The 21,598-nt window shown below is 40.5% G+C and overlaps 1 protein-coding gene across 2 annotated transcripts; it reads right to left on the reverse strand.

Moving 5' to 3' along the window:
• Nucleotides 1-2,718: 2,718 nt before the first annotated feature.
• gopc (golgi-associated PDZ and coiled-coil motif containing) lies at nt 2,719-18,750 on the reverse strand. Of its 2 annotated transcripts, XM_073493035.1 has the most exons (9): nt 18,263-18,750; nt 15,730-15,894; nt 12,751-12,774; nt 10,337-10,512; nt 10,036-10,201; nt 9,857-9,952; nt 8,721-8,885; nt 8,472-8,634; nt 2,719-6,117 (listed from the first exon to the last, which is right to left on the reverse strand). In XM_073493035.1, the coding sequence occupies exons 1-9, from the start codon at nt 18,521-18,523 to the stop codon at nt 5,999-6,001; spliced, it is 1,335 nt and encodes a 444-aa protein (XP_073349136.1). In that variant the 5' UTR covers nt 18,524-18,750; the 3' UTR covers nt 2,719-5,998. The 2 variants fall into 2 exon arrangements, with proteins under 2 accessions (XP_073349136.1, XP_073349137.1); XM_073493036.1 differs by lacking the exon at nt 12,751-12,774.
• Nucleotides 18,751-21,598: the final 2,848 nt, after the last annotated feature.

Consider the following 21,598-nt stretch of genomic DNA (forward strand, 5'->3'; position numbering starts at 1 on the left):
GAGCAGGTAATATCTGCTGGCAATAACATATTTAATTGTCCATTTAGTGGACAGTATGCAGTATAAACTGATTGAGTATGTAGTAGGCGTTAGTATGGGATTTCGAACACAGCCAAAGATTTGTTGTGTTAGCTGCTACGCTGAAATGTGAGTTGGCTAACAGCTAGCCAGTGGGCGGAAGTGCTGGACAGGAAGTCTCGCACAACAAACTAGAAACCATAGATTTATAGAAGAACTAGATACCAGATGCAAAGATGGCACCTATTCAAACCAATGAGAATTACTCGCCTAGCTCATACGCCAAAAAAGTGTCAGCGGTTACTTCCTGGTTATGCGGCCCATTGAGTAGGTGCAGTGCAGTTTCCCCTGCTGGCCCTGCCCACAAGTTCCTCTTCCGCCCATAGACTTTATTTTGTGATGACGTCACAGATTTTTAAATGGCTTTTCTCAGCTTGAGGGAAGTTTTACAAATATAAAACCTCCATGGATCAAAAAGCCATACTATGAAGAGTCATAACCGATCTTGTCTGCACTTCTTGATGTCTGACAGTGGCCAGCAGGATTGAGGCAAGGCTGTGCAGCGCCCTCCAGGGCCTGCTGGAACCGGCTGTGCTCCGTCTCTAGCTCCGTACTTCTGCTGAAAATAAGATGAATAGCTACATCAGATACTGTGTAAGTACAGATTAAATGAATGTAAAAACACTGAACTCCTGTTATACCATGGTGTGAAAAGAATGGTCAGATTATGATGGGAGTGGTGACACTATACTACACTTAAAGTGTCCGCTCACCACTGTAAATTAGTTTGACAGGGAGAAAAATATATTTGTAGCTTCACAATGATACAGCCCAGAATATCAACCAGAACAGAAACACAAATCAAAACCATAAGAAGTGTGTAGATTTCTTCAGGGCAAAGTGATGAGACAACTAGTTACTAACACCTCACATGGTAATGAAGAATCATTCCGAGTTTTGATGAGAGCCCAAGAAGGAATTCATTTGGAAGTTTTTCCTGAACAGTTTAACATTCCTAGACTACCATCTTGAGATGACTTGTGTACGCAAAGTGCATGACGGATTCATTTCGTTTCTACACATTACTACGTATCCACTGACGTCCCTGTGCACTATGCACAGTCTTAGGGAGCAGAGCATCAATCCACAGAATCCAAGTCCAAGTGCATATGTGTCTGTGAACCTAATAATGGGGAATACACTGCATGCACACAAGTCCATCAGGCTTTTTCAAGTGTGACAAAGCATATTTATTCAAAATTACCGCATAAATATATTTTTCATTAAATATAACATTATTTGCTGTGCACATCCACAGTGTGTTTAAGATTCATCTAGTTAACTTGTATGCAAATCCGTCTATTCGGGAATGAGACTAAAAAAAAATCAACTTTTCTTACTAATAGGACCTTCAAAGTTGCACATTGCAGTGAGAGGAGCAAAGCACTTACCTCCGATGCATTTGATTGGTCACTTGTCAAACGCATTTAAAAAAAAAAAAAAAAAACACTGGAGCATTTGCTTCATAAATCTAAACTGTATGTATTTACTTATTTATGTTTAGGTGATGACATCTCATTCATATACAACGGCCATTTTACATTTAATTTGCTATTTTTTCGCCTTTTCCACTTTTTGTTTTTACTGAAGCATGTATTATTTAGGACAGAAATCCACTCACTGTCATCAGAAAGTGATGTGCTGGCTTTGTATTATGTGCAGAAGATGATCCCTGCCAATGTGTCTACCGACCAGCCAGCCAGACGAGAGGGAAGAGAGCAGGGGTCAGTGATAAGTTAGCCTGACTTGGACCTAAAGCTATTTCTCTACTAAACCTTCTTGGATAGTTGAAATAAGACTCAGGCCCAATTAGCAATGATAAATCAGCCCAACATCCTGGATCAAGCAATTGCACTGGATGGGCGGACTGTGTTCAGAGCCGGCAGAATACAAGTCTCCGATAAGAGGAAGGAGGAGAAAGGTATTGAGCTTGTTGTGCTTTGGCCAGCCTGGACGCTCACCAGTTTGCATTTACAATTAACAGATCAACAGGAGATGCCATATCCACTTCCCTCCATTCAGTCTTCACACACCGTGAAGATACACTGGCATCAGAAAGCTGTTTGTTCATTTCAGCTCAGCATTTAAGTATTCCCCTATGAAACTGATGAGAAAACGTTCTCATCACTGCTGCTGTCTGGTTAAAGATATTCATATCTGCTGCAATAGCACCAGACTACAGAGAAGCTTCTGTCCTCAGGCTGTGACATTTTTTTCCCTTTTATTGCTTTTATAAATGGAATCATGGTCAATATAATTTGATTTTTTTGACAAAAAATTCACGAATCATGTAATGACCACTGAATTACTATTTAATCTTGAAAATTAATTAATTTAATTTCTTTATTTGCATTTACGTAATTCTGTTTTTATATAGCGCTGAGTATTTTTCCTGGCTGGCTCACATATTGGATCACTGCCTGAAGGTATTCAATCCTAAACGTTTGTTTACGCTCTGTTAAAGCCTTTTTCAGTAAAGCACCTTGGTTTGATAAGCCTGAAAATCTAATTTGCAAGGGGGTTCTTGTACCCCGCCATACTTTTTGAAAGTCTAGTTAGAATTTATTTCCTAAAAAGAGTTTTAAGGCACTGAATACACTTTAAAAAAGGGCAAAAAGCACAGAATGTATTGCAAATACACCAAATTATAGCCAACTTTATTTAAAGGCTAAATAAATTGCTTAACTTAAATACATTAGCTATAAAGATGCACATCTTATTGTGTGTAAGGAGAAAAAAACAAGTGCAAGGAAACAGAAAAAACAAAAAACAAGTAAAGAAACATTTGAATGCTTTAAGGTCACTGAGTAATGACATACTAAGGGTTCCCCTTACTCAGGTTTTCGGCCTAGAACACTGGTAGAGGAAGGGTTGGGCACAATAATGTATTAAACTGAATATCTTTGCATTAAACAGCACAAACAGTCTGTCAGAGAGAAGTAACTTCAACTCTGTACCCAGCTTAAAGTAGTTTGTGGTATTTGAATGCATTATACTGTGAGCTGTCCCCAACAAAATATGTCATACAACAGAATGTAATCAATCAGACACAAGAAAACAGTAACAAAATACAATATACAACAATACACAGTTAAGAAAGACCCCATCATTATCAATGATTGTATTCAATTCCATCTAAAACCTGATTCCAATAAAGTTGTGACGTTGTGTAAAACAGAAATATAACAATGATAGTATGCTAATCCTGTTTGACACACTCAGTGGAAAATCTACAAAGACAATGTATTTAATGTTTTACCTCATCAACTCCATTGATTTTTGTAATATATATTCTGAAGCAACACATTTCATTCATTGGGACAGGTCATAAAAACCTGTTGAAACATTCCTCAGGTAAACAGGTTCATTCATAACAGGTGCAAGTATCCTGGAAAGGCTCTTTCATGGATGGGGTTCACTGCTTCATGAAACATGATTGTATAAAGGATATCACTACATGGGTTTGGCAACACTTTGTGAAACCGTCGGTAAACAGTTCATATGCAAATGATTGTGTTCAGTTTTCATTTTTACACAGCATCCCAACTTTGTTTTTAGAATCAGTGTTGTGCATCATACAAGTGTTATTGTGCCCACCCCTGGATATTCAGCATACAGTGACATGCCGAAATATGTTAGTGATGGATCATGGTTAAAAAATGGCAGGATAATGGGTCAATGGAACATCTACAATCACCACCTTATAAATAGGATAGGATATCAGGTCGGGGTTTTGACGTCAAACACTAGTATGACAAGTACAGTCACTGATATTATTAGAATGTCCTCGAGGACTTGAGAGTATTTGCAGTGTCAGGCATCAGATTTGTATGAACATGCTTTTTTTAGTATTTACACTTTAAAAATATCTGGAGGAGGGAAAACTTATTTCCTTCAGCCTAAAATGTACATATGGCATAGTTGTTATTGTTGAACTGATTTGTAAAATGCTGGCTCTGAAGGGCTTTATGACTTTACAAGGACACCTCGACCATACCATTACTAACTTGGATTTGGGATACCACTATGGTGTTAGAGGACACCGCTTGTGCACTACAAAGTTAGAGAAAAGATTGCCGTAGTTCTGGAAGGGTTTCGCAAGCGCCTTTGGAAGGAACACCTCCATGCTGCCTTGAAAAGCCAGCTACAAAGAAGGAAACTCCTGGAGTGGGATGCAAAAAACTGTCGCACACTGTTTCACAGCCACTGTTGTCAAAGAGCAAGAGCAGTCATCAGAGAGTGAATTACATCCCCTAAAAGACTTCTATTACATATTTCATGTCGTATAACAGGAAAAAAGATTAAATGTGTCAAAATGTGTAATTTTATGGATAACTACAGAGATTTAGCATTTCAAACTTTAGTATCAGCAGCTGTGAGTCAAGTACTTTCACACTATTCAGCATGGGCAGCTCCAAAGACATGTTGCCCATTATTCCTTTCAGCTTTCAATCTTCAGTACGTTCACATCATTTTGAAAATAGACCCTGGACACATAATTCAACCGAAAACAAACGTACCTGCCCTGCTTCGGTTTTGAACGCGTTTCATAAAAGCTGTGACAACAAGCAAGATTTTACAGTATTCTTTCCATTTAATATTTATTTCACAGATTTTTTTCAATTTTGAGAGTATGAATAGCCTTGCTCTTGCTCTACAATGATCAATTACATCTGAGAAGCGAGAACTGATTTGTCATTCTCTGTTTGGAAGACAATCATTCAAGAGGAATTCTGGTATTTTTAGAACTGGAAATATGTTTAGATATTTTGGCGTGTAAATAATTCATACTTTACTACTACTACTGCGTTTGGAATTGGTCCAGTAAATCGCCTCAGCTAGCAGCTGCAACATGACTGCAATGGCTGCAATGTCATGCTTTAGGGCAACTCAGTTTAACAAAGTTATGTCCAGTCAAAGAGCTTGCTTGTTTATTTTTGCCACTCACTGGCTGAGGATCCTTTTTGTAACCAGAAATACAAGATTTGTTTAAGGAGAAGTCTTGCTCTGGATTGCTGGACATTCAGCTGATTTCATCAATCTAGATAAGTCATCAACTGTACTCTTCAACAAATAGGTCCATCTCTGGAGCACGTATTTTTTATAAAGTTGTCAAGTTGACACTTCAGAGTGATAACTTCAGCTTGTGAGTGGCAAAAACAAGAACCTTTAGTCGACTTAACTTTTATGGTCAGAGTTTCCCTAAAGGATTACTTTGCAGTCATTGCAGCTGTGTTGCGGATGCCAGCTGAAGCAATCCACTTTGGTAAATATGAATCATTTATACACCAAAATATGTGAACATTGTGCCTGGGTCACAAAATGCCAGACTTACCCTTTCTTCATTCATTTCCTTTCCTTTTTGATATATTGTCCTGGCGCTCCCTGCGTCCCTGTAGGGCAATATCGTATTGTCATGGTGTGACAGAGCAGATGAATAACTATATGAACAAAAATAATACAATCTACAAGTGTCTCTCAAAAAGCAGGCCCATAAAGACGTTCTCAACAATAAGTAACCTCTTCCTCCCTGATTTCACTGTGCCTCCATGACAGCTTGGTAACTTGTACTTCCTTTTGCCGTTTTTTCACATACAGCTACCCAGTCAACTCCCATCAGTATCTCAATGCAGAATCCCCCAGAAGTCACACGTTGTTCGGTATCACTCTCTCCTCTACATATCTTACACCTTTAGCTCCTCCAAAAAAGCACTTTTAGCCCTAATACTTATCCAGGCTAAACCCCCAAATCCCACCACCCCAGAACACCAAGAGGAAAAAAGGGAAAACAGACGGTTTCCATTTATTTTCCCTTGTTCCCAGGGTTATCATAAAATTCTTTGATTCAGTTGTTCGAGAGGGATTTTCCCACCAATCCTGTCCTTTTCTCTCCAAATGCCAACGGTTTGGCTTGACCGCTCTAGGAAGAGCAGTCAGTCTCAGGAGGCTTTGAAAGGGTTTCATCTGAAGGTGTCTCATTGGTGATCCCAGTTTCTCCTCCATTCTCTGGTCCATTGCTGAGTGACATCTTCTCCAGACCTGTGGGGAAGACACAGATTCAGATGTACAATAATAAATATGCTGTTCTGCATCAGCAAGGAAACATCCCTCATATTTGCTGTCTAGACTTGTTCTCATCAACAACTTGAGGTGCTTGGGGGCATGGTTCCATGCTTCTATATAAATGAATGTTGGACTTTTGACATTATTTCAAAGATGTCTATGTATTGTGTCGCAGTTAGCAGGCTAACCATCTAGCCCCTTGCGACTTTGTACCTCAAGAAGTGATAGCCCGATAGTAGACAAGCCCAATACAGTTAGCTGAGCTTACTAGCTGACAGCAGCTACAGTTGGCAGCAGTCAGCTGTTACTCTGGTGAAATGCTGCCCCCTATTTGTTTCAAGTATAAATTCAAAAAATGCCAATTCTTACATATCGCACCTTTAACTGCACCAACTGTTATTATTGCTAAATGCCACTTAATATCACCTGAATGTCACTGTGAACTGAGCTTTTTAATGGTGCTTTCAAACCTAAGCGGATTTGTTGGTGGAGCTTGGTGGGAAAAGGAGGGTCTCTGGTTTCTCTGGTGCGGTTCATTTGTGGTGTGAAAGCAAATGGAATAATCGCAGTACTTTGTGACAGCAGATCTGTGCTTTTAGCTTAATTTAAAAAGCTAAAGAGTAAATCCATCCACTGACTGTGAACTGTTCAGGAAGCATTCCAATAATATACAGTGTGAGAATGTTGTAGATGTTAATCATTTGTAAACCACAGTAAAACGCATGCAGAGTGAGACTGGGGTGCAGTCTGCTCAGCCTGCTGTTCATAAGTCTATTAAATATCCACGACATAGCATTCCTACAGTAATCCCCTTATGCAGATTACAATGTTTGTCATTATCCATGAAAAGTGACTGATTCGCTGTCTAATAATACTAATAATGCTTATGTTTTATTTCCTGGTAAGCTCTTTGTGCCACCACAGAGCATAAAAGTACACATAAGAAGCGTTCAAGTGCTGCATGACCTATCACATGACTGTGCCTTTCTTACGTAGCTCCACAGTGCTGTTGATGCAAGATGACAATCACCAAAACTGTCCAGTTACTTAGTTATGTGTCAGTCTGTATGATTTAATGTTAACCACCAAATCCACACTATTAAAAAGTCACTTCACATGTTTAGCTGAAGTAAATCATTGAGTTAGAGTTACTCATTCACACCATCCGGATTAAACAGTGGAGGAGCAATAAAGCCACCTGGCTCCCGATAGCGGTTACAATACTGTAGTTTCAATATCAGGTGGAGAAGCTGGAGGTAGTGAACCAAACCTGACTTTGCAGCACAGGAACAAACTGCAGCAGGTGTAAATCTAATCTAATTAAGTAATCTAATTTTGACTTCATCTAGAGTAGAAAAAGTCCTATCAGCACAATTAGCATATGAAAGTCTGAAGTCGGAATAAAGCCTGAAGCATCAAATTGCAGGTTCTAGCACTCTTAACTCGAAATTAAAGCAGCAGCGTACAGGTTTCAGGTCGCACAAAGGTAAGCAAAGTCAATTTAGCAACCTTTTTTAAATGGAGGCTCAAGACCAATCAAAAGGCAGATAGCTGACAAAAGCAATTTGGGCCCTTTCAATAGCTTTTCATGGCAAAGCTGTTAAGACTGGAGTGACAAGATTTGAAGTTGATTCTGAAAGATATCAATGTGAAAAGTAATAGCATGATGATCCTAGCTGAGCTGAGTATTTCTGATGTTTGAATGACGTTTCTACGTTGAAAAACGTGGAAGGAGTCAGCGGCTTAAAAAAAGCCTATGGAAGAAAGGTAGAGAATTCTGGCTTAGAGGAACATACGATGTGAATGTCTCCAGCATTCACAAACACAATCAGTGTGGCAATAATGCAGTGCAGTTCCACAGAGGGGATGAGCCAGGCCTGAACGTGGATCCAGCCCAATGAAGTCACACTTCACTGTATTTTGCACATTTATATGGAAAGTATCAAAGATACGCATTCAGTGGTTCACCTTAAGAACATTGTGGCTTCACTAAAGCAGACACATGTCGTTAACATCCACCATTACCATTGCATCTGTGAAACAAGGAAGAAAAGCAGCAAGAGAAAGAAAAACAGCTGGGCTACACATTTAATGGGTGGTAGAGACTGCCTGTGCAGATTCTGTCTTAATAAAAAATTCCAGGATTTTTCAAACACAAATACTGCGTACTGCATGTGGCCATCCTGACCACATCATACTAACTTTGCACTAACCACCTCTGTTGGAAGGATATGGCAAACACAAACTCTGGTGAAACATTGTAAATTGGAAACAACACAAGTCGTCTTAAACTTTTACTGTCCGGGTAAAAACAAGTTTTGAACACTTACGTTGCAGCGATGCTGAGCTGTTGCTGGGGGGCGCTGTGCTGCTGTCCACTTCATCCAGGTAGAGTCGGTAATGATGGCCACTGTCGTCTTCATACTCCACATTCTCATCATCGCTGTCCACCTCTGGAGCCACATACACCACCTCAAACTCTATCTGTCCTCTCTGACGAAGACACCCACAATGAGCACTTTCAAAGAAACTGACAAACAGTGTGGCGTGTTGTGCTCGTGTGTGCAAGCTTGTGTTACCTGCTGGGACAAAATGGTGACAGCCTCCTTGTGTTTGGCATCTCGCAAATTGATGCTGTTGACAGCAAGGATGGCATCTCCCACATGCAGACCTCCACATCTGTCTGCAGGCTGACTCGGATGGATCTCCGAAATAAGAATGGGGACACCGTGCTCCTTCCCACCCTGATGAGAACACACACACGAGTTAACTACACTCATTTGGCCAAATACTTCTCTTTTTAGACAATTTTATGTTGATGTCAGGAATGTTTTACTCATGTGAGAGATGTACTGACAAGCCAATACGACAGCCTCACAGCCTTATGTTCATGTTTACCTATCACTCACACTCAAATACTGAGCGTCACAGGCAAGCAAGTGCTCTGCAATGAACTAGGTTTTGGAGAAAACTACTTCAAACTCAGAATTATGATATTCACAATATTAATGAGGTAATGATACAAACTCAGAAATATGTATTTGTTCCATTAGTGAATAAACAAGCTGTTCTCAGAGGAAAATAAGGTCCCACAACACTGTTTGAAGCTAGAAAGTTGGCAGGGTCCGCCACGTATAAACAAAGTAAATCAGTATGAAACTGTGTTGTCCTTTAAGGTCAGTTGCATGTCCAGGTACTCTTTGGCAGGATACTGCTCTTGATGGCTGTTCCATCAGAGCGTGAGTGTGTGTGGGATGTTTTGAATATGATGAGCTCCTGATGAGCACGTCAGCACTTTGCATGGCAGCCTCTGCCATCAATGTATGATGATGTGTCTGTGAGAATCAGTGAATGTGGCGAGTGTTATAAAGCACTATCTCCATTTACCAACAAGTCTTTGCTAAATGATTAGCAAATAGCCATGTCTGTTCACAGGATTAGCAGCTGCCCTCGCTCTCCATATGGCTGCCATAATGTCAACATTACAAACAATGAAGGCAGGCGGCTACAAAAGATTGCTGTCTGAAAACAACCTTAATGCTTTGTCCTGTGGAAATCGTATACTTTATAGCATTTGATAGTCTTTCCCTGCATAGTAAGAGTAATTTATTTTAATTTCCAGATTTTCAAGCAAATTTCATGAAATTAGAGAAGTCAAGGTTAAACAGATACTGTTTAAGAGGGAAGGAATAAAACAGCTGTGACTGTGACTTACTGTAATGGAGATTCCTAGCCCCTCATGATCATCTTTGACTAGCACCACTTTTCTGATAGGGCCTACTCCCTGGGTTTTCTTCAACATGTCTGGTTCCTGGAATTAAATCAACACATTCAGCTTTGGAAGCACAACAAAAGGTATCAACAGTCTCAAATGCTTTGTAGTTTTACACTCACATGCCCCACAGGAGAGGGAAGAGGCTTTTTAGAATCATTACGACCTCTACATGCTCGGATGACGGTCTTATGGCGGTGAAGGTGAATCTCTGCCTCAAGTTGGTTCCACAGTTTGTCGTGTGCTGGCCCTTTCATGTCACGGCCCAGTAACTGGATCTGCTGCACCCTGAAAGACAAACCGAGAGACGCTGTTATTTCAAAATTCAGGCAGTCCTTTTAGGCTGGACTCAGACCAAATCTGTAAGTGGTAATCATGCACTCAGCTTTAGCCTAGAAGGTGTTGTGAGCTGCAGCTCCTTACCTGCCAGCCAATTCCTTGTCCAAGTATTTGGCAGCCAGTCTGGCTCCATACACTTCAGCCTGCAGTACTGCCATGTGCCTACGAAGGGCCTCATTTTCCTTCTTAAATAGTCTCACTTCTGCCTCCAGCCTTGCCTCTGCTAATTTCTCCTTCTTGCTGGACTCCAGCTCCTGTTCCTAGAACAAGAACATCACATTTAAACACACAACACAACAGCATAACGAGCAACGTGAGTGAACACTCAATACCAATATCAATGTATAGGTAGATTTATTTTCTTCAGAAATTTCAATTCATACATTATTAGTTGTAGCAGAATAGGCTTTCATCACATGAGAAGATGAATCACTCATAATCACATTAAGGTCAAATTCTTTCCTCTGACTTAAATGTATTTCTGCCAAGCCAGTAAATCCCTGAGCAAACTAGCAAAAGAAACAGGAAGAAACAGCTGCAGTTAAAAAGTCAATCCGGATGTATTACTGTAATAATTTCATTATCATGTACAGTATTTGGCTTTTGTGTGGTAGCGTTATCGCTGCCCTCTCACCCGTCAGCTTGAGTTTTTGCTCAACGGCGTGGCCGTGGGAGACCGGCAAATATCTTATGTTTCATCAGGAAACAGGAAGTTGCTGTAAATCCACTGTGCATGGAATCTGCACCAACCTACACATGTTTGGTAAGAGTCCTGGCCTGGCACATCTACATGCCAATATGCTGTTACTGTCATAGCGCTAACAACTGGCAGCGGGAAATGACATTTCTTAAGGACTGATGTACTTGTCCTGGTCAAATGACAACATCTGCCCTTAAACATGGTGAGAAAACAAAGAAACTGAACACAACTTGATTACAGAATGCAACCCTTTCATAGTGAACTTCAGACTGAGGACAGGCTCCTTAGCCCATGCCCACTCAAACCTCAAAAGAGATCACACAGACACAGGAGACTAAAAACCTTTTAGAAATTCATAAATATTCAGCTGCTAGTGTTAAAAATGAAAAAAGCACCTGATCTGACCTCATCCTGCTGTATCGGGTGTTTTGTCAAGGATTTTGGTGAAAGCAGAATAAAAAATGTGAAGGAGACGGAGGAGGCAAAGTAAGAACATGATTGGAGCCTGCCAATGTATCATTCCCAACAATGACCTTTGAGGAGAAATACAAAAATGAGACAGGCACTGATAATCTGTTTATCAAAGTGTTTGGTCTAATTTTGTACTATTTATTATTAAAGACTGGAGAAGAAGGAGAAGAGAATGAGAAGAATGGCTGTTTAGACTGGACAGTGCTGTGTTGTGCAGTGCAGTTTTCTCTGTCACAGTGTGCTTTGTTTTCTGATGCACTGACGGATGAAGTGTTTCTTTATCTTCTGAGAAAATGATCCTACTAAAGCTTAATGAACAATTCACAGACCATCTTGGATTGGCTGGAAAAGACATGGTGACAAAGCTGTTTTTCTGAACTCATGAAAAGTTGACTTTTAAGGGGTTACTTGGTTCTCACAGGACAGCTATGCTAAGAAAATATGATGATTTATAGAATACGATGTGTTGCTTTAGATTCAACTAGCCAACAGTATATAAAGGAGTAAACTGAGGTCAAACTTGTGCGTACACATTAATGCAGCAGTACTATTGAGCCAAAAACATCAGATGTAATAGGAAAACACAGACAGAACTTTAAGTGCTCAGAAATACCAGCACCTGCAGCACCATCCAGTACAACAGTTACCATAGTTAAAATACATGAAACCATGATTGTCGCTCTTTACATCTCATAGATGATAACATTAGGTATTTTTATCAGATATTGACAGCTTAAGTGAAAATGTCCCTGGTTTTCATTTCAGCGCTCTGCTCACCTTACTATACGGGAAGTGGATGAGAGGAACGAGATTTTGGAAAATTTGCATTCAAGAGTGAAGCAGCTCATGTCATTAATTCACATATATATGTACATTTGATGCCTCTTCATTCTGATGTTTTCACTCTGACCTGAACACAATCTGACACACTAAATCAAAACCACCTAGAGAAGGTCTGTGTCAATTTGGTAATATTTGAAGCTACCCCTGTGGAGATAGACATTTATTCATATTTTAAAATCATACAGCGACACCTTTGAATTGACCACTGTGTACAGAGCACCCTTTATCACTGTTGGTACCAGTAACATCACACAAGTAACCACTTGAGTACCTGCAAATACGATATTTGAGACCAGTGACAAGCGAATTCTCGGCTGTGTGATTAAATAGAGGACAGCTATAATTCATATCCCACGCCTTTCTATTCCTGCCTTAAAGCATCATGAATCACTAGTTTTGTCAAGTGTAGATATACAATCTATCTTCAATCCAAAGTTATTCTAAAGATTGGATTGTTCTAGAGAACATCAATATACAAACTTACCATCTCTTCCAATGCTGGTGCAGGCTTTAGGGGGAAAAGAGCAGAAGAAGAAGAGAAATAAATAAATTAGAGAAATTTTAATTTCAGGCAACAGAGATCATGAGTAAGTCAACCACTCAGTAGGTGATGAAAGCAGTGGAACAGTAGGATAGCAGGAGCAGGAAGCACCAAACCAACAGCAACGTACACTTGCCCCATAACAGCAGCTGCAACTGCAAACTGAAATGTAGGTTTAGGATTCAATCAATCTTTATTTGTATAGCGCCAATTCACAACAAAAGTTATCTCATGACACTTTCTAATTGCAGCGGCCATGTGCCCAGACCGGTTAGGTTGAGAGGGAGAGGGAGAGGGAGAGAGAGAGAGAGAGAGAGAGAGAGATTTCAAGTCTGTTTTCCTCTGACTTCTGCGTGATACTTTCTTTTTTTTCGAGACAGCTCTCTTTGCCTCCGTCTTTTCTTCAAGCATTTTTCTTGCCTTGGCATGTTTGGTAATATAAAGGCTAATTCATGCTCCCCTTACAGATGAAAATAGATACGTCTGTTTCAAACAATATAATCGTCACTGCCCCCATACGTCCATGCGTCCTTCACAATGGTATGGATGTTAAGTAATACAAACAGTAACGCAAAGGGAGAGGAGAAATGGGTTACTGACCAAACACTCTATAACAGTGATTACTACTGGAATATAAAGTTATTTAATACTTACTCAAACTTACTTAAAAAACAAAACTCAAGTTGAGAGTCTTATAATTTATTAAGAACCAACACAAATGTCTTCAGCTACTCCCACCATCTGAGAAAGTGAAGACCCAGTGGATTCAATTTATTTGTTTAGGTAGCGTCCCCACACAAACTGGAAAACTCTTAAAGGCTATGTGTGCGCTAACTATTTGACTTCAGACTGCTTTCTCAATGACAACCAGCAACATAAAAAGCAGGATTAACTAGTCAAGTTTGTTGTCATGTTTTTCTTGGCAATGCAAGTCATTGGTAAAGTGAGATGTCTGCACAGACCCTGTTTACCCTGCTGCCATTTGGCAAAAGATACAGAGGTATCCTCTGCGATACCACCAGGCTACAGAGCAGCTTCATTCCCCAGGCTGTCAGACTTCTAAACTCATCCTCAACACTCCATTGTCTAAAACAGATGCAGCAGGACACAAGGACTCCTTTTTAAAAAATGACAGTAAACTTACCTTGTTCCTTGTAATGTTAAGCTCAGCGGGCTCCGTTGTTAATGTTACTAAAGCTCATTCTGCTCCGTGACCCAACTTGTATGTGTGCCGCGGTATGTATATCTACTTGACATGCCCCGTGGTACATTAGTGTACTTACTTTCAATACATACACATACTCTCAATACATATACTAATTCACTATTTCAAACTCTCTGACCTAACTTCTGACATCAACAACTCAGCCTAACTTAAAAAAGAATTCAACTCCAAATTCCAGCTGGCGCTTGGCACCATCTCATTAACATGGGAAAGAGGTGTGTTAAAATGAAGCGTGACAGTTGTCAGAGGGTCAAATATGGGCACGTTGTTTAAATACTTTCCAGCATTGCATGTCATCACCAGCTCTTAGATAACAATATTGCTTTAAGTAAACACTCAACACTTGTCTCTGCTCCACTGCGGAGAGATGCCCTGATGCTAACTTTTCTGCTACATTACTGACTGTACTATAGCTGGCTGACTAGCTAACATGCGAACATTAGCAAGCGGATGTCACATAAGGATTAGTGACTTGACAGTTAGGACAGGGATAACTTTACATTGGAAAGGGAAAATGATGTGGTCATTGTTTAACTTTCAAGTGTGTGTCACACACACAAACCAGCTAGCAACTTACTGTGAAGACACCGCTTCACCTTAAATAACAAAAATGACTTGAGCTATGTGCATATGGGTTACATAAAATAACATTAACCTATATTCACTGTCATGTGCACTTTAAAATGAAATACAAGGAAGAGCTGCCTTATCTTCACTTCTTTTGAGTTTGCCTTCAAGAATAAAAGTTTGGCCAACAGAGGCTTCAGACTGTGTGTCTTGACAGAAGCTGGCAGGCGAGACCACCCTTTCAGCAATTACAGAGCAGCTAGGGATGCGTAACATTGTGCGAACTTCAGATTCAGGGTGTGAGCAGTACCGCAGTGCAAGATAGAGTGGGAGATAAGGTTTTTAAAAAGCCGCTTTGCGCTCCATCCAAAACCTGCCACTCGCTCTTTATTATTTAACACAAAAATCCAAAAAACTGCCATCAAAATTTAAGACGGTTTACAGTCTTATAAGTGAGCCTCAAGGAAACGCTTTGGGCTATTGGATGCCCAGGCTGTACTGGACTCTGGACTGAGCACCTTGCAGTCTTGTCCTTTGTCTTAGTCTTCAGTCCTGACGATTGTACTCATATAATGCATGAAGTTGGTGTGCAGTTGGGGCTGGGTTCGGTGGGTGTGGACACTAAAACACTCTGACCTGTGCATTACTAGCATCTACACATCACATTAAGTACTATATGTTGCATGGTTCACAGAACACAGGACGTTGTTAAAAACATCCTCGAGAGAAATATCACCAAACGATTATCCTTTCTGTGTGAGATGGTTGACAGATAAGGCAAGCTCATACCTACCCATGAGATGAATATAAGTATATGATGTTTGATAATTATAATTGACCAAAAAAACAAACCCAACAACTCACTTGGTCAAATATGTTGCTTATATTTTCTTTAACTTATTTACCTCTGTTCGTCCAGTAGCCGAGTGGTTAAGACGCACACCATACAGCTGCACAGTTCTTAGTTTGAGTGTTGACATTTCTGTCATGTCTTTCTGCACTCTCTTTCTGTATCTGTATCTCTGTCAAATTATTACAAAAACGCTAATCTTTAAAAATTTCCCCTGTTGTAAAAAGTTTTAATTCACTGAGTCTGAACGTTGTGAACAGCTTCTCCTCCTTCTACCTACCAGTCTGTCTTTGATGGAGTCCGAGTCCTCAGCCTGGCCTTGCTTGGCATGAAGCTGCAGCTGAAGAGCATGAAGCTGCAGGAGCTGGTCGTGGACCTCCCTTTCTACCGCTGCCCGCTCAGCTTTAGCCTCAGTCAGCTCAGAACGCAGGTCCACCAGCTGAGCCTGGAGTGGAGGGATGGATGAATGGAGACATAAAAAGCATTAAAAGGGGGGGTTGGGGGGTGGGGGAAGACACCAGAAGGAGACACGTCAGGTCAGGTTGAACACTGTGCTGGGCTGTCACATCACTTTCAGTAGACTATACGGACACCTATGTCTTTGGGTCTGCCAGTGGGTGGAGCACTTCAGAGGTAATGTCTCCATTACATGATTAGTCCATCAAAGACAAGTGAACTCCGTCTTATTTTATAATTCTTTAGATTATTATTTTGTTTGCTATGGCAACGGCAGCACTTGAAGATGGTTGTAAAAATAATGATTGTATTTCTGTTGTTTCAAATATTTTTATTATAAAATATCAAGCCACAAAATTGTTATTACAATGCTTCTTTTTATATAAACAAAAAGTAAGAAAGGACATGAAAAAAAAAAGAATAAATAAATAAATGGAAAAAAGAGACCGGCAGAGAAGACCCACATCCCCTGCCTACAACAACCCACCCAGGACTGCAGTCAAGATTCAACTTGTCCTGCAAGATAAAATACCAAAAGGTTGCCATGTTTTGCCAAAGTCTTTTAGTTTGTCCTTAACGAAGAACCGGAACCGAATAAGAAGATAAGCTTTTTTGCAGTGACATGTCCATACGCCAAGAAGCACAGCTGTGCCTTTCAGTTAAATGTCTGAAATAAGGTGTGTGGTTACCACGGGCTGAAGATTTTTACACGTTTTGTTCAGTGACATAAAAAGCATCATTAAATGTCTCACAGTTTAATTATAAAGCTCTTACGTGTCTTAAAATATGGCGGTTGCAAACAAGTGTCTAAATGAGACTACAGAGGTTGTCAGGGACATTAAAAGTCATCACAGCGAACACAGAGACTCATCTACTCACTAGTCCATCTGTAGTTACAAACTATTCTAACTCTAACTCTACAACTTGTACATTTATCAGTTTATAGAAAACCTGTATAGTAATTGTGTAGTAAGACGCTTAGTGGTGAGGACATTTAAGTCATGACCGTGATGTAGCCAGTTTATAGCCTAACATTAGCTTTTTACTGCTAGAGATTTAAAAAAAAAATTGAAAATCACAATTATCATTTACATACACCACCTTCTTCATACATGGCCTACCATGGCTTTGGTTGTGTAGGTCTAATTTCAAATAAAGTGCATAAAAATCACACTGGACCATTTTGCCTTTTAGCTGAGCATCATGAGGACAGTTGGCGAATGAGACAAAAAAGTTCATTGGAGCCACCTGAGGCTGCAGGTACTCACACAGTTTGATTAAACCTTTCCTTTATGCTGTCCACTGCCATCAGGGAGGGCTGTTGCCATGAGGGGCTGTCAATGGTCCAGAACAGTGTTTGGATGGGTGATGTGTGTCAAGTGGCATCCACATAAATGCCGGGAACCAAGGTTTCCCATCTGAACATTGCTTTGTAACAAGATGACCAATGATATTAACATCAGTTGTCAGTGGTTTAGATATTGTGGCTGATTGGTGCATTTTAAGAGTTAGAGCCAGAGGCTGGGGTTAAAGTAATTGAGGGTTGGGGCAAAAGTCTTAAGGGTGCTTTGTTCTATTTATCTCATCAAGCATCTTTTCATGCTTTAAGTCATCAGAATGAGGCGGAACTCATTTGAAATCCTGTGGTTTGAGGTCTTTAAAGGTTGGCAAGCATAGTGATTAAAGGTATGTGGCAGCGGAACAGCAATATCAACGTTTTAATATGTCTGTCGAGCCGGAAACAATACAGCACAATATAAAGTGCCACGCTACTATGGTTGGGCAAAAGGTCATTAAGTGGTAGACCATCTGTACACAATAAGCTGATGGACAGCAGTGTCTGCCTAACACAACACATATCACTGCTTTGTAAGTTAACATTACACACGGCAACGGCATATCATCAGCAGTACTATGAGTAAGAATCAGTAATGGTGAAAATGGTGAAAGCTTCCCAACAGGAAACATCACAAACTGACATTTTGCCCTAAGATACTACAAGACAACAGCCACCCAGCCACAGTCTGTTCACCCTGCTGCCATCTGACAACAGATACACAAGTACCTGCTGCTGTACCACCAGACTACAGAGCATCAACACTTTCCAACATATATAAAGGCGCAAAGATTGATTCATTTTTAAACCCTTGTGATGTAAAACAGGACAATAAGTGTATCTGTACCTTGAGAAAAGACTCGCTCTGTGTCATGGAAGAGGAGCAGTAACCAGTGGGTCGGCACCGACAAACCAAACACCAGGACTTGTGACGCCGGAACCAAAGTGTAGTAGTTACCATGAGTGGATGTGGACAGGATATTCTGACCACACGTCACTTTAAAGTGTAACAGTGACTCACCTCCAGTTTATGGTTGAGTTGGAAAACCGTCTGGGTTTTGTGACAAAGCTGAGCAAAACAGGAGCTCAGGCTGGTCATCTTCTGCCGACCCTCGTACGTAATGTCGACTTGATCCGGGTCTATTTCTCCGAGAAGCAGGTCCACGTCCACGAAGGCCTTGTCGAATTCTTTCTCCAGCACTTCAAGCCACCGAAACATTGACATACCAGGGCCGAGACCGGAGCCCTGGCCTGCCGGGGAGCATCCACCCGAAGCGGACATGTCTGGAGACAGCGGAGCCCTGACGGTAACGTTAGCTTAACTAGCACTTTGCTGGTGAGTAACGTTGCTGAATCCCCTCTCTGCGAAGGGACGGGCGAAATACCGCTCAAACGCAGCGACTACACTCCGTACAGGCTTGGCGGCTGGAAGTCTGGCAAATTTCCTTTTTTGCGATTCTTGTGAAAAGCACAACCTCACCAGGAAGTTCCAGCAGATACACGGATTGTATCTGAGCAACTAGTACTGTCTGACTGGCCACAGGGAAGAGCAGCTGAGAGCAGAGCCATCGATGCAGAGCTTCCTCATCTTCTTCCTCTTTTGGTTTTTATGGCAGGTTGCAAGCATGACTTTTAAAGTGCGTACCGCCACCTACTGTACCACTGTACGGAGCATGGAGATATATGGTAGGCTATGAGTTTACTGTACATCAGAGCAGGGCATGGACCCTTGGAGCAGGGCATGGACCCTTGAAGCAGGGGCCTCAAACTGCGACTCTGCTGCTGGCCCCGCTGCTGCACCGAGTAGAGGCCTCTGGTAGCGTCCGTCCTTAATAAAATGATGGTGGGTGAGTATGGCAAGTAATGTAAGCCTTGTGCAAGGTTTAAATAAGGTATTTATAAGAAAACAAGATTTGCAGTATTAAAAACTAACATATACTGATGTATACTTCTCTTTGCATTTTTTGAATGTGTTAAATGTGAAGAAAATATGAGCAGAAGTGTACACATGTATTTCATTTGTTAGTTCATTGGGAGGTTTCACCCAAGATGTGCACTAACTGTTAAAAACTGATCGTATAAAAATGTATAAATATGCTGTTTGCATTTTTGTATTATTATGTTAATAATGGAAATAAAAGCTACATTTTAATATTGCGCTTTCTTGTAGTCCTTGAACGCCGTGGTGGCCCTCCAATCAGATGACAATACCAGCGGGGCCCCAAACTAGTTTGAGTAAATAAAATACAAATAACTTGACTAAAACAACAATACAAACAAATAAATACATTTTGAAAAATCCCTAAATTCTATTATTATCTCCTATCTCCTTCAAATATTCTACACTGGTTTTCTGCGTGTCCTTTACCCCCTCTCCTGGGCTGCATCCAAATATCCGGACTTGACCGGTCTTGCAGACTCGCTGACACGTTCCCAGGAAGTCCACTAGTGCTGAGGGCCGTCCAAACCTGCAATTCAACCAGTGCACAAGGGCCCTCAAGAGGACTTTCTGTTGACTTCCAGAGGGTCTGCTTGGGGTGTTGATTTCACCAGACTTCACATATTTGATTTGCAGTAGCCACAATACATTGCAATACAAACTTAACCTTGTAAAACTTGTATTAATGTATGTTACTTGAATTGTGTTGGCTGGAAATAATATTCATCCACATCATCATAAAGAAATATTTAGAAGTACAGACTGTAGAGGGAATCAAAATGCATTTTACTCATGTAGTCTTGAGGCCTGTATATCAGTGGCTCATGTTTGCCTTGTGATCTCACACCCTCGCACACTAGACATGTTGACGGTAAACACATAACAGTATGCGTGACTGATGTCTGTGAGGGCTCAGTCCTCAAGTCCAGAGGGTGGAGGTCTGGATGAATCCAGAGAGCGCTCCTCACTCCTTGAAGCACAAATAAGAGCGTTGGGACAGCATGCAAGATGGTGGACAGGACTTCTGGTTCAAGCGAAGCTCGAGGAGCGAGGAAGTACCCACTATATGTGTGTAATTCTTGCTCAATGTCAGCCATTAGCTCATTTCTTCAAGTATCATCTTTATGTGTACCTGCAGATACTCAGATACTGGCCTTTGGTGTTGTTTGTTTGCTTGTTGATTGTTATAGTTGACTTAGTATAATTATAATTACAGTATAATTATTATTTTAACTGTTGTCATTATTAGTTATTTATAACTTATGTGGTTTTTACTGTTATCATTGTTAATTGTATGCTTTTGTAATAGAAGTGCTGTCTTTTCATGCTGTTAAAGCTCATTAAATTCAATTGAGAGATAGAGTGGGGAGTGAGAGGCAATTTCCTTTTGGGAGGATAAAGTCTTAGTCGAACAGGGAGTGTTAGATACAGAGAAAGAGAGGAGGGAAAGAAAAAATAAGGAGGAAAAGTACTTCTGTATTTTCGTGGGGAAATGTACTGACATGAACTTCATCAGTTTCCTCTCATCCATTTACTGCCAGTTTTAATCCAACTAATATTTTCAAGTCATATTCCTTCCTTTTGGTTTAATCTTTGAAACATTTTTCTTCCTCATCATCCTCACTGAGGGCAGCTGTAGCTCAGGAGGTAAAGCGGGTCATCCAGTAATTGGAAGGTTGCTGGTCTGATTCCCCCAGCTGCACATCAATGCATCCTTGAGCAAGGCACTGAACCCCAAACTGCTCCTGATGAGCAGGTCGGAACCTTACATGGTAGCCTCTGCCATCAGTGTGTAAATGGGTGTATGTGACAAGTGTTGTGCAGCGCTTTGAGTGGTCAGTAGACTGGAGAAGTCCATTTAGTTTAGTTCCAGAGAAGTGTATTCCTTTCTCCAAGGAGATTTATCACCTGCTTAAACTTTCTTCTCCTCTCTTTTACTTTGAATCTTCCTCGTCTTTTTTCTCCATGTGAGTTGCTTTCCCCTTGTCTGGTTCAAAAATACAAACTCTTTTTCTTATGTTCTGTAAGAAGTTCCTGTTGACTGTTTTCAGTGGTTTGCTGTCAAACTAATCTGAGTAACTTCACAGTTTGTTTGATTTTGTCCATTGCGTGTTCTGATGCAGGTAACCTTTGCTCTTCTGTGGGCATGCAACAAGCATATTGATTTTTCTGGATGCCAGCTCTTTGTTGTTCACTGACATTATTTTGTAATGTGCACACAAAATACTGCAAGTATTCTGACACCAGATTGTAAGGAATCATATTATTTCTTTAGAAAAATAATTTTATTTGCCATCTGAACAAATAAGATCAAAGCTGAATATATAAAAAAAACATTATTTAGAAACATCACTGTATATAGACATAACTTTGGCATTCATAGAATTTGAAGTAAAGTAGTAAAAAAGAGTCAAAGGA

This window comes from Pagrus major, chromosome 22 (genome assembly GCF_040436345.1).
Source record: "Pagrus major chromosome 22, Pma_NU_1.0".
Lineage (NCBI taxonomy): Eukaryota > Metazoa > Chordata > Actinopteri > Spariformes > Sparidae > Pagrus > Pagrus major.